Here is an 11,131-nt window from a genome sequence, read left to right as displayed (position 1 = left end):
CTGTGACTCACGAGTCCCTCACTTCTGGGAATACAGACAACTGATAGACTATATTTGTTTTCCTCTGTAGCACTAGATCCAGAACTGGCAAAAAAAAAAAAAAAAAAAAAAAAAATTTTTTTTTTTTTTTTTTTTTTTTAATCTGTGATGAATTCTCAATTAACCACAGGCTCCAGTGTCAGGAAATGGAAGAGTAACTGAAATCGACGCCTGATTCAAAGATCTCAATCAAGTCAGTAATTTCAACCTCCAGAAGGATCTCTTACTGTTCTTTTTATTCCAAGCACAGTATGCTCAATAAATATCTGTTGATTATTTAAAATCAGTCCCTCTTCTTTTTGAAAAGGATTTTAAACTATGTGCGTATGGTCCTTCAAATCATTTATTAAAGTTGTTTGTCAGAACCCAAGTTGGGGCAGAATAACAGACATCAGCCATGGTGAGTAGAAGGAAGGGGAGGGGCCTGGCCACTCACGCATCCACTCCTGGGAGCAAAGCCTTACGAATCTTACAGGGATTGTCTGAGGCAGGCATTGCCCGCGTCTTACAGAGGCAAAAAACCGAGGCTCGGACAGGTGGGCTCCCTTGTCCAGTGCAGAGCCAAGCTCAAGCCCAGGTCGCCTGACTCATGGCTCGTTCTCTCCCACGCTATGACACTGGGAAGCAGGGAGCCGGGATCGCCCCACAACGGCAAGGGGAAGGCAGTAAACCCCTAGGCGTGGAGAGCTTTGTAAAGCCAAGAAAGGGGGACTGTAGAACATGCTGGTCTGTGCATTTCTGTTCGTGCGTTCTGACGCATTTTGGAGTGGGTGTGCAACTGCCCAGCCATTACCTTGTAGTGCCCATTTCTCCTCACTCCAAACCTCGGAAGACCCAGGCCTCATGCAGTAGCCTTCCAGTCTGTAGATCCTCTGCATGCTTGGCCAGGGGGGATGGTGTCTAGTCAGGTGCGTTCGGGTCCCCACCTCTGGCCCTAAAATAATCCCGAGCCCCCTTCCCCACCCATAGGCCCACCTCCTCACCCCTGAATGGCTTCAGAATCACAACCTACATATCGCCTCCAACCCTAGGGCTTAGAGCTGTGTGGTTCATCTTCTGGTAGCTTCAGGGAACATTCTGGATCAGAGAGGAAAGGAAGCATGTGCTGATTTCCTTTCCAAGGTGTCTTCTCCCTGGAGAGAGCAGACTGAGGGCGAAGTTTCTGCAGCTCCGTCAGCTGGGCAGCGTGTCAGGGAAGGCGGAGCCAGGAGGGGAACAAAGAGACCCCAAAGAGGCCCAGGGAGGATGTGGAGCCTCCAGCTGGCCACCAGCCAAAGTGCAGGGAGGCAGGCTGCTATTTTACTTCCCTTCCCCCCCTTTGGCTCCTTCGTGCCCGCCGATGTGTTACTTCCACTAAAGATGATGTAACTGTGAGGACAGCCCAGCCGAGAGGGACGGGCCACAGTGCTCAGGCACAGGGAAGGGGGGCCAGGCCATGAAAGGCAAGTACAAGTCACTTCCAAGTCATGCCATTTATTTTGTCTTTATTGGATTTTTCCAGCTCATCTGAGCTTCTGCTCTGTTCTCTGGGCTGTAGAATTTGTGTGAACGTTCCGGGTTCTCTGGAAGCCCCAGATAAGAACATAGAAACACATGTGTGTGTGTGGGCATGCAACACACACACACACACACACACACATACACACACACATACATACACTCACAGGGCAGGCCAAGAGCTCTCTGGACTTGTTTCACTTGTCCCTTTCCCCCTCTGGCTTCAAGGGCCCACGCATTTGTCTCTACCAAATAGCCTCAGGACAAATGGCGAGGAAAGGATACATCCAGAAGGGTGGAAAAGCAGGCTGTTGAAGGAGTCGATGGAAGGGAAGCAGTGAACCCCCAGCATCCTTTACCAGCCCGTCCTTGTTCCTTTCCCTGCTTCATTCTTGAGTTTTCAAAAAGGAAGAAGCAGAGGAAGAGTTCAAGCCTGGCTGAGCCACTGGTGACCCGTGTGGTGCCTCTCAGCGGTTAGCAAGAGGTACGCTTCTTTTACGGCAGGTGTAGCCTGGCTTGGCGATGGACCCAGAGCTGGGACTTTCAACCCCCGCCCATCCCCTGCCTCTTGGCTGGTGCCTTGTGCTGCACGTTTTATAGTTCCTTGCTCTCCCTAGCCTTGAACAACGTGGGCTAAAGTGCCAAGAAGTGATGAAGAACTTCATCAGCATCTCAGATGGGTCCTGGTGCTGTTAGAGCCCAGAGCCTCGCAGGAGGAGGAGCCGAGTTGGTGGCCTGGAAAGGCAGGCACCCATGCTGCTCTTGGCTGCCTGGACTGTCCTGCACCCCCCAGCCCAGGCCACTGACTTCTTGCATGTGGGCTCTGCTTTATTTCCCAGGGTGGGGATGCAAATACGGGGGAAAGAGCTACGGCGCCCCTGTCTGCCTTTGATAATTTGCATCACTAGGTCTCATTGCATGAACCCAAACAGCAGGATTTCCCTGCAGCCAGCTCAACAGGAAATGATCCCGGAGATCTCCCACTTCCTTCATTCATGGAAGAGGCTGGGAGGATGGAGGTTACGGTCCTCTCCTGAATGCTCCTGCCATTCCACTGGGAGGGGTCGCCCAGGAACCTGACAGCTCAGGGACCGAGGCTGGGTGGATGTTATTTAGCCCCTCTTCGGCAGGGCTGTCGTTCACCAGCGACCAAGTTGGACTCCTGGCTCTGGAAATGTAATGTGTGACAGCTGTGTGCAGCCAGTGGTGTCCAGCATTTTAAAAAGGTCAATTAAGAAAACAGTGGATGGTGGTGCGGCTAATGACAGCCTGGAGGGGTGAACGGGGCAGAGAAAACAGAAGGGCTCAGGCGTCTATTACCGGAGCGAGTGTCGAAGGCAAGCATGGCAGGCAGGAATCTATTGTCATCAGCCATAAAGCACATCTGAGTTTTACAGCAGAGTGCGGTCCAGCTGTTCCCCTCCCCACATGGTGCAGGGGGCAGTCTGTGAATGGGGGGCTCGGCAGGCAGAGGTGACACCTGCGTCAGACAGAAATCGTTACCCTCCTCGCTGCCTGCTCCTCTGCACTTTCCACTCTCCCACTTGGGAAGCAGAAGGCAGACGCTGGAGTGATACTCAGAATGTGGGTCATGTTCTAGAAATCCATATTTTAAGCATTCCCCAACGCTGGGCTCCGCCTTTTCCTCCCGGGTGTGTAGGTGGGCGGCAGGGGACAGGCAGCGGAGCCGGCAAGGGCTTCCTCAGATGACCCATGTGCCCCCTGGTTTCAGCAGAGTGCGGGGTAGACCCTTTCCACTGTGATGGATAAAAGAGGGACATGAAGCCCTTAGGAAAAAGGTCTCTTTCAGCCTGTGACAGAATTGGCTCGTGGTTTGGGGAAGGCACTATATGGGATTCGTTTTTTTTTTAAAAAACCAGACAAAGGGTTTGTAGGCTGCTGGGACTAGCTTTTTGCCACATCTACCTGTCAAGCTAGAAATTCAATAGAGCAATGGGAATGCTAATTGATATGCAAAACAGGTCCAGGGTTCCTAGAAATGTCTAATGATTCTCTGGTTCCTTGCGAATGCAGAATTAAGACATGAACTACATGGAATGGGATTAAGAACACCAGCACTTTTACTCGCGCTCTCTCTCTCTCTCTCTTTTTCTTTTTCCTATAAAAAAAACTCTTTGGGGAAACTTCACCAGTTTTATAATTTCAAAAAAAAAAAAAAAAAAGAACATTGCAATCAATGGGGTTTGTCTTTGACACACTGGATATTTATTATTAGAAAATAGTTTTTATCAGCCGGCAATACCAAACAAGTTGAAAGGAGCGTGCTTCTCACCTTAATTTTTTTTCTCCTTAATGAAATTTAAATAAACAGCTCACTGTCAGGAGAGTCGCCACACCTTTCTTTTTTTTTTTTTCCCCCTTTAAAAACGGAATAAACGAAGTTTAGTACAAAATGTCCTTTAGCTATGCCTTGCTCTGCAGTTGTTATGTTGTCCCCTTGAGTAAGAGAGAAGGAGGAGATGAAAAAAGACCACTCTGGTTATCAAATTACCCCAAAGAATCTACAGTAGAAACCGGGAAACAGATAAACTCACCCAAAACCAAACCAGTCCAAACCAAGAAACCAGTTGTAACATTGGCTTTTCCATGGTGATTATCATCTGACTTTAATATATATCTATATCTATATATATATATTTGAAATTGTAATAAAAAAGGAAGCATTGAATTGCATCTTTAGCAGGACAAGCTTCCTCATCTGTTACAGAGGTGTTTGGGAAATTTCATATAGTATCTGGTCAGTAAGCACGTTTGGCAGCTCAGCAAGTATCACGTGACTGCAGCATCCATGATTCCAAGTGAAATGGTGTTTGCTTTCTTTGGGGCCAAGTCCATTGCTCTGGGCGAGGTGCTCCCACGGCTCCGGATGTCCCGAGACCCACAGCTTCAGGAAGGGTTTGGAGGTGGCTCAGTGCATGGCCCCAGTGCAGAAACTTCCAGAACCCCAAACAACGAGTCAGCAAACCAGCCACACGGACGTCAGACAATGGTCTCCTTTGAGTTCCTCTTGACAGAGTGGAGGCCCAGCAGGGACTGCTGGTTAGAAGGGACGCTGACAGACTTTGGGATGAGGAGAATCACTCTCTGATTGGTCCGACGCCATTCGTTGTACAATCGACAGTGGTACCTAAATGACACCTGAGGTCAGGAGAGGAAACACAAGGATTATCAGGTCAGTGGAAGCTGATAATCAATCCAAGAAACAAACAAGTCATTGAAAACAGCTCTGAACAGCTGGTGGCAGTGAAGTGAGGCAGGCCTCTTGGGGCCGCACCGCGCTGGCCGGCAGCTGAGTGTTGGCACCGACCCGAGGACATCCTTATGTGAAAACGGGCAGGGATCCTGGGGGGCTTCCTTCCTTCCTCCTCAGAGTGGAAACAAGTAGGATACGAATAAGAAATGAGGTTCTTTCAGAGGCTGGATTTAGTTTGGGGATAGTAGTGTTTGGGCTCCAAAGCATCAGTTGTGAAGCAGATTGGCTACAGGCAGCGAGGTGGAGTGAGTACAGCGCTAGCACTCACCCTGGGGGTGGGACCTGAGCCATGTGTCTGTCTGGGCCTCAGCTTCCTCTCTCTTAAATGAGAGTGATGCTTGGATGTCATGTTCCCTCCTGCAGGTTGGACACTGCACAATTCAACATTCAGACTGCCTATGACAGGAAGGGTACCCTTTGACTTGTGTCACGCACAACTCTTTCAACTGTACCAGCGGCCCCTGATTGGTGATCCCCAACTGCCTGCAGCTCTATCGTTCTACAGCTTCCAGTGGGGGAAGCTTTGGTGTGGGCACCAAGTCCCTGGATAAACTCCTCCTAAGCCTCAGCCTGGGGTAGGGTCTACCTCCCTGGGCGCCTGGAGTGCCTCGTGCCTACCTCAGCATGGCATCAAGTGCTTTGTCAGGCAGTGTATTTGTGTCTCTCTCTCCCTGCTCCAGAAGCATCTTGACAGCAGGGGTTGGGCCATATTCATCACTGCATGCCCAGCGCCCATCATGTGCCTGGTGCTTAGGAAGTTACTGGGTAGAGTTTGCTGAGTGAATAGCTACCTTACGCTTTCTGATTGCAACTCTGTTTCAGACTCTCTTCTATGATCTACAACATTATGAGCAGTAAACTGATGGCCAATGGTCACGTAACTGTGCCAGAGAGTTCTTGCTTCCCATGGAAATATCCCGGAATGAGACACATCTGTGGTTCATTTTGGAGCAAGCTGGCGTCCGGCCTGGATGGACTGCCCAGGAAATTCAGATTCTGTACTTCTGAAGGTGCATGGACTGTCTTTAAAAACGGGGGATGGGGGGCACCTGGGTGGCTCAGTGGGTTAAGCCGCTGCCTTCGGCTCAGGTCATGATCTCAGGGTCCTGGGATCGAGTCCCGCATCGGGCTTTCTGCTCAGCAGGGAGCCTGCTTCCCTCTCTGTCTACTGTGATCTCTGTCAAATAAACAAATAAAATCTTTAAAAAAACAAAAAAAAAAACAAAAACAAAAAAACGGGGGAAGGGTGAGTGCTGTGAAGTGTGTAAACCTGGCAATTCACAGACCTGTACCCCTGGGGATAAAAATATATTATATGTTTATAAAAATAAAAAATTAAAGAAAAAAAAAACGGGGGAAGGTCCCAGTTTGAGAGCATCCAGATGACTTCCTTCCTAGTAGGTGCTGGGAAGGAAGATACCTGTGAACTTAGGCTGAGAGATGGCCCAGGATGGGCTGTTTAATCATGGGGGGGGGGGTGCTGGGCTGACCCCAGGACAGGGTCCATGGTGGTCAGAGAGAGGGCCGATCCCATGGTTGGAGCCCAGTATTTCTGGAAGCAGAAGAGGGCACAGGCCCTGGATCAGAAAGGGCTTACTGGTTCTCTGGCAGGATCATGAAATTCAAGGCCGCTAGCTTAAATTTCTGAGGCTAGAAAGCAGATGCCACAGGCTGAGTGCCAGAGAGATTTGGGTATGAAAATATAAGCTTTTAAACTCACACAGATGTGCTTTTCTCCAAAAGGCCCTGAACATGCCAAAGTGGATCAGGTTTGGGGTTTGTTTTTCCTCCCTAAGCTTGGTTCTCGATGCATCTATTCTGTCCTGCTGCGGCTTAGTGCCGATGGCGGAGTGTGGGAGAGGCAGGCGGGGATGCCTTCTGCGAGGGGCCAAGAGCAGGGAGATGAGTTGAAGGCAGACTCGTACTAATGAGGAGCTGTGGCAGCTCAAAAAGACCAGAATCTGGAGATATTCTCCGAAAGCTGGGTTTCAAGTCAAGAGACCCTCATCTGAATGTTAAGGAGCTGTGCATGCCGGGCCTGGGTAAGCCGAGAAGTCGCTGTGGGAGCACCCAGGGGACGCCTGCTCTCAGGCCCGGCACCCCAGGCCTGGACCCCCACCCTCTACCTAGTGGCTCTGGGACTCTGGGAGGGTTGCTTGCCCCCCGCAAGCTTCAGTGTGTCGGCAAAACGTGAGGAGTGGTGTCTGAGAGTGCACAGAAAGCACTTAGCACCGTGCCTCACACACGGTCCTGTTCTCGGCCTGTTCTTTTTGATGTGTTAAATATAGAAAAGAAGATGGTTTTGTGATGCTCCTTCTTAGACACAGGAGAAGGGGGACAAGAAAAAAACGTGCTAATTTCCCTTGCTCTCGACGTGGCCATAGGTCAGCAGCAGGCTGTATCACTGGGGAGCTTGTTAAAACGTCGGAATTTGGGGCTCCACCCAGACCTAAGGAATCAGAGCGTGCATTTTAACAAGATCCCCAGGTGATTTGCAGATCTGTTCAAGCCTGAGAAGCGCTGCTGCAGGCAACCTGGGAAGTCAACGACTTAGCAGGTCTCTTGGTTCCTTGGCCAGAAGGTGTGAAAATCAGCCAGCTTGTTCAGACAAACAGATGAGATCTTATTATACATTCATCTATCTTAATTGCTGTTAACCATCACAATCTGCAGGCAAATTCAGTCAATAAGAAGAAAGGGTCAGAGAAGACTCCTCAAGAAGAGGACTCCTTGATTTTCCTTATTGGGGAAAATCAAGGAACTTGAGCCTGATGCAGATGGGACCCCAGGTTTGCAAATGCCCTTGGGTGATGCTGAGCCAGGGCCAGGAGCTCCAGGACACTCCCTTCCCACAGTGGAATAGAATAGGAAGAAAGGAAGTTTGACTTCCAGAACTAAAGAGGCAATGAGGGAAGCAGAAACAAACCAAAAGGAAGCCAGGACAATTCTAACATTGGGAACTTAGTTTAGATATTTCTTAAATGTCCCTGGGGGCGGGTCGCAGAGGGAGCGAAGGAGAGCCAGAATCTGAAGCAGACTCCACACCCAGCAGGGAACCTGACAGGAGGCTCAATCTCATGACCCTGAGATCCTGACCTGAGCCAAAATCAAGAGTTGACTCCTAACTGACTGAGCCCCCCAGATGCTCCTTCAATGTCTGTGTTACAGAGAGAAGAGAAGAAAGCACACAGGGCCACTATTCTAAAAATACTTCTTTTGGGGTGAATTTCTTGAGGTGTGTTCAGTTCTTCATCCAAAGGAGATTAACCCGTCATGGGTACGATCCTACAAAGAGTGGTGGTCATGTGGGCAGGGCAAGGAAGGATTACATCAGCAACCACTCTCTCTATCAGGGAAGTGACGGGGCTGTGGCCTAAGGGCCGCTGTAAAGTCACAGAAGGGTGTGGGAAATCTCGTCACCGATTTCTTATTCTGCCCTTTCTCTCCAGATTGAGGCCTACTGATGGGGCCAGGGCCTCATCTTCCCAGGAAAGGACGAGCTCCTTGATCTCCGGCTGCACCGAGCAGGTGGGCTGTGAGAGTACACGGGCCAAGGAGCAGGACTGGACATGGGGTCACCCTCGAAACCCTGGGGCTGCCGTGGGCTGTGTGGGCTGTGGGTCAGCCAGCTCGCGCACGGTCACCCTTGTCAGGCAGTGTCCTCCCGGAGGTCTCCCAACGTTATAAGGAGAATTCAGATGACTACCCCGTGGGGCTGGGAATCAGCCAGAGGAAAGAGATTGCTCATTCATTGCATCCCAGGCCTTAACCAGTTTCTGTGCCGGGTGCTGGCTGTTGCCTTGGTGATGCGGTGAACGCAGGCACTCCCTGCGGGTCCCTGCAGCACAGCACCCCAGTCCCCAACTTGTCCGCGGTTGGCTCATTTTAAGCGCCACGCTGGGTGACTTTCTAGCGCCGAGCGTGGACTCGGATGATGTCTGTCCCTGGACCTCAGACGGTTTGTGATGTAGGCAGTGATAGTTCCATGGCACCCACTCCGGGCTTGTGGTTTCCCAGAGGTAGGCTTCCCCACGGCAGGTTCCAGAACGCCCTGTTCCCGAGGGGCGGCAGGGCCGGGCTCAGACTGCAGAGGCGCGACAAGGCAGCAGCGGGGCTGTGTTCCCCCCTTCCCAGTGCTGGCGAGGCCCTGCCAGGAAGGCTGCTCTGAGCAGCAGCCCGGCTGGGACTGACACGGTGTTTGTTTATCTAAGACATTTTCACAGCATATTCTCCGGAAGCCTGACAGCTTGTTTACAATGGGTTTCTGCCGGAGGGCACTTTCCAAGTGCTGTCAGCTCCTGAGTTACGACTCCTGCCAGGGCAGCTCGCTACAGCATTTATCTGGGAGGGACTTAGCCTGGATCCAGTCACCTCGGGCTCAGGGGTGCTGCAGCACCGTTTCCAGGGGAGAACGCCTTCCCCTCCCTCCAGCGGCTTTGCATCTTGTGGCCGGCTGAGTGTGCAGAGGAAGAAACCCTCATGTCTATTCTGGGGGCTCTGATAAACGTTTCCGCAGGTACCCTACCTAGTCCTGCCGGTAGCCCAGTGACCCAGGGCTGTCACTGTTCCTCCACTATCTGTAAAGGGGAAGGCTGATCAGAGAGGGTAAGTACCCTCTTTAGAGTGACACAGCTCTTAGCGTGCTAAATCTTGGGTCTGACCACAGGGTCTTTGGATTCTCATGCGTGTGCTTTTCACTACTGGGCACTGCCTCTCGGAAACGTTTCTGGAATGAAGTATGTTCTCAGTCTCCTGAAAGAGCCCACTCCAAGCACCCTTCCCGCCCAAGCCCCCTTTTTCTGAGATGGGAGGTGAAACAGGTTCACATCCGCTTTTCCGGGTGAAATCTTTCCCTTTCTTCCTTCCCTCACTGCCTCTTCCTCTTTCATAATAGATGACCATATGCTTTACAAAGCAGGTTTTCCAAAAGGCCTTAAATTGGTTTGAAAGCCTAACAATAAGGTTTACATCCTCAACCACCCTGCATCCTCCACACACATCTAAGAAAAATCATAGACTAGCAAACCTGTAAACATGGTAAGAACTGAGAGTTATTTTCCAGAGAACCTTCCTCGGGTGCTCTCTCCTTTCTGATGCCAAGGAGCAGGGAGGAGCCTGGTGGGATGGGCATTCCTGTCACGCCCACTTTATGAATGAGGGTGCCAAGGCTCGGAGATGTGAACTGCCTTTTCCAAGCTGATGCAGCTGACCGGGCATCAGTGCTGAAGGTGATTTGATTTCTTATTCTAAGAGTCTTACTCTTATTTTTTTTCCCATTCCCATTACCTTGTGACTTCTGAGTCTGCCTCATTGCTTGACTCACAGTGAATCAGGACCCACATGGGCAGCACAGACCTTTAGAGGAGAGACACTGAAAGAGCCCACTCCAGGCACCCTTCCCGCCCAAGCCCCCTTTCTTCTGAGATGGGAGGTGAAACAGGTTCACATCCGCTTTTGGCTGGTGGTGGGTAGCAGAATGCCTGACTTCACCGGGGGACTCAGAGAGAGTTGGAAGCCTCAGAATGCTCCGTCTTTACCAAGACTCGAGCCATGTCCCTCTCCACTAAGACGGACGGTCTGTCTGTCTGAAGGCTCCCTCCCCGCCCCACCCTGAGGGAAGGTACAGAGCTGTAGCGTCACAGGATGGACAAGACAGAAATGACCTGGCCCAGGGGAAGGTTACAGTTGCCCTGGCAGCTGGTGGGACAGGGTTTGGAAGACAGAGCAGAGGGGCATGTGGGAGTGAGCGCTAGAAGCTTCCACATGCTGACCCCGTGCTATGGGATAAGAGAATGGTACGCTTTGGACAGGAAACACATACTAAGTAACTGTGGGACGTGCTCAGATTAGAAATGAGCAGGCACAGCAGAGTCATGCCAGGAAGCAGGGCGCCCAGTTTCTGAAATGAGTCTAGCGGGTAGTGACTTTCTTCCCTGCAGGTCCCAGAGGGAAACAGAGAGAGTGAGATCAGTGCTGTGCCAACCTCTGCCCAAGCATTTAACTCTCTTCAGGAGTTAAGTGGGTGAAAAAAACCAGACGTGTTTAAGAATTCTCCCTCATATACGGCAGACACGCTTATTTGGGAAACGGGTTTCTTTGGTGGCAGCTTCTCAGCTAGATAAATTAGTGTTTTTATGGGCTGTGGAGTCAATATCCCAACACACAGAATAACCATCAGGCAAAACGCAGCTCCACGTCCAGCAAAGAATTTAGGCTGTGTCCAGGAGTAAGAAGAAAATAACCAGCCTGAGGATTCATGATCTGCCCAGGCAGTGACAGCAGCAGTGGCCAAGAGCATCCTTCATGATCTGCTACAATCCC

The 11,131-nt window shown here is 50.9% G+C and overlaps 1 protein-coding gene across 2 annotated transcripts in view; it reads right to left on the bottom strand.

The window, feature by feature from the left end:
• Nucleotides 1-3,739: 3,739 nt before the first annotated feature.
• The window catches only part of MARCHF3 (membrane associated ring-CH-type finger 3), a 136,604-nt gene continuing 129,212 nt past the window's right edge, over nucleotides 3,740-11,131 (bottom strand). For both annotated transcript variants that reach the window (XM_082724292.1, XM_082724293.1), the window contains one exon: nucleotides 3,740-4,695. In XM_082724292.1, coding sequence (XP_082580418.1) covers nucleotides 4,537-4,695 — 159 coding nt within the window. In that variant the 3' untranslated portion in view covers nucleotides 3,740-4,536. The remainder of the gene's footprint in view (nucleotides 4,696-11,131) is intronic.

This window comes from Mustela nivalis (assembly GCF_964662115.1).
Source record: "Mustela nivalis genome assembly, chromosome: 3".
NCBI lineage: Eukaryota > Metazoa > Chordata > Mammalia > Carnivora > Mustelidae > Mustela > Mustela nivalis.
Note: the sequence above shows the minus strand (reverse complement) of the source record. Positions and strands in the feature narration are given on the sequence as shown.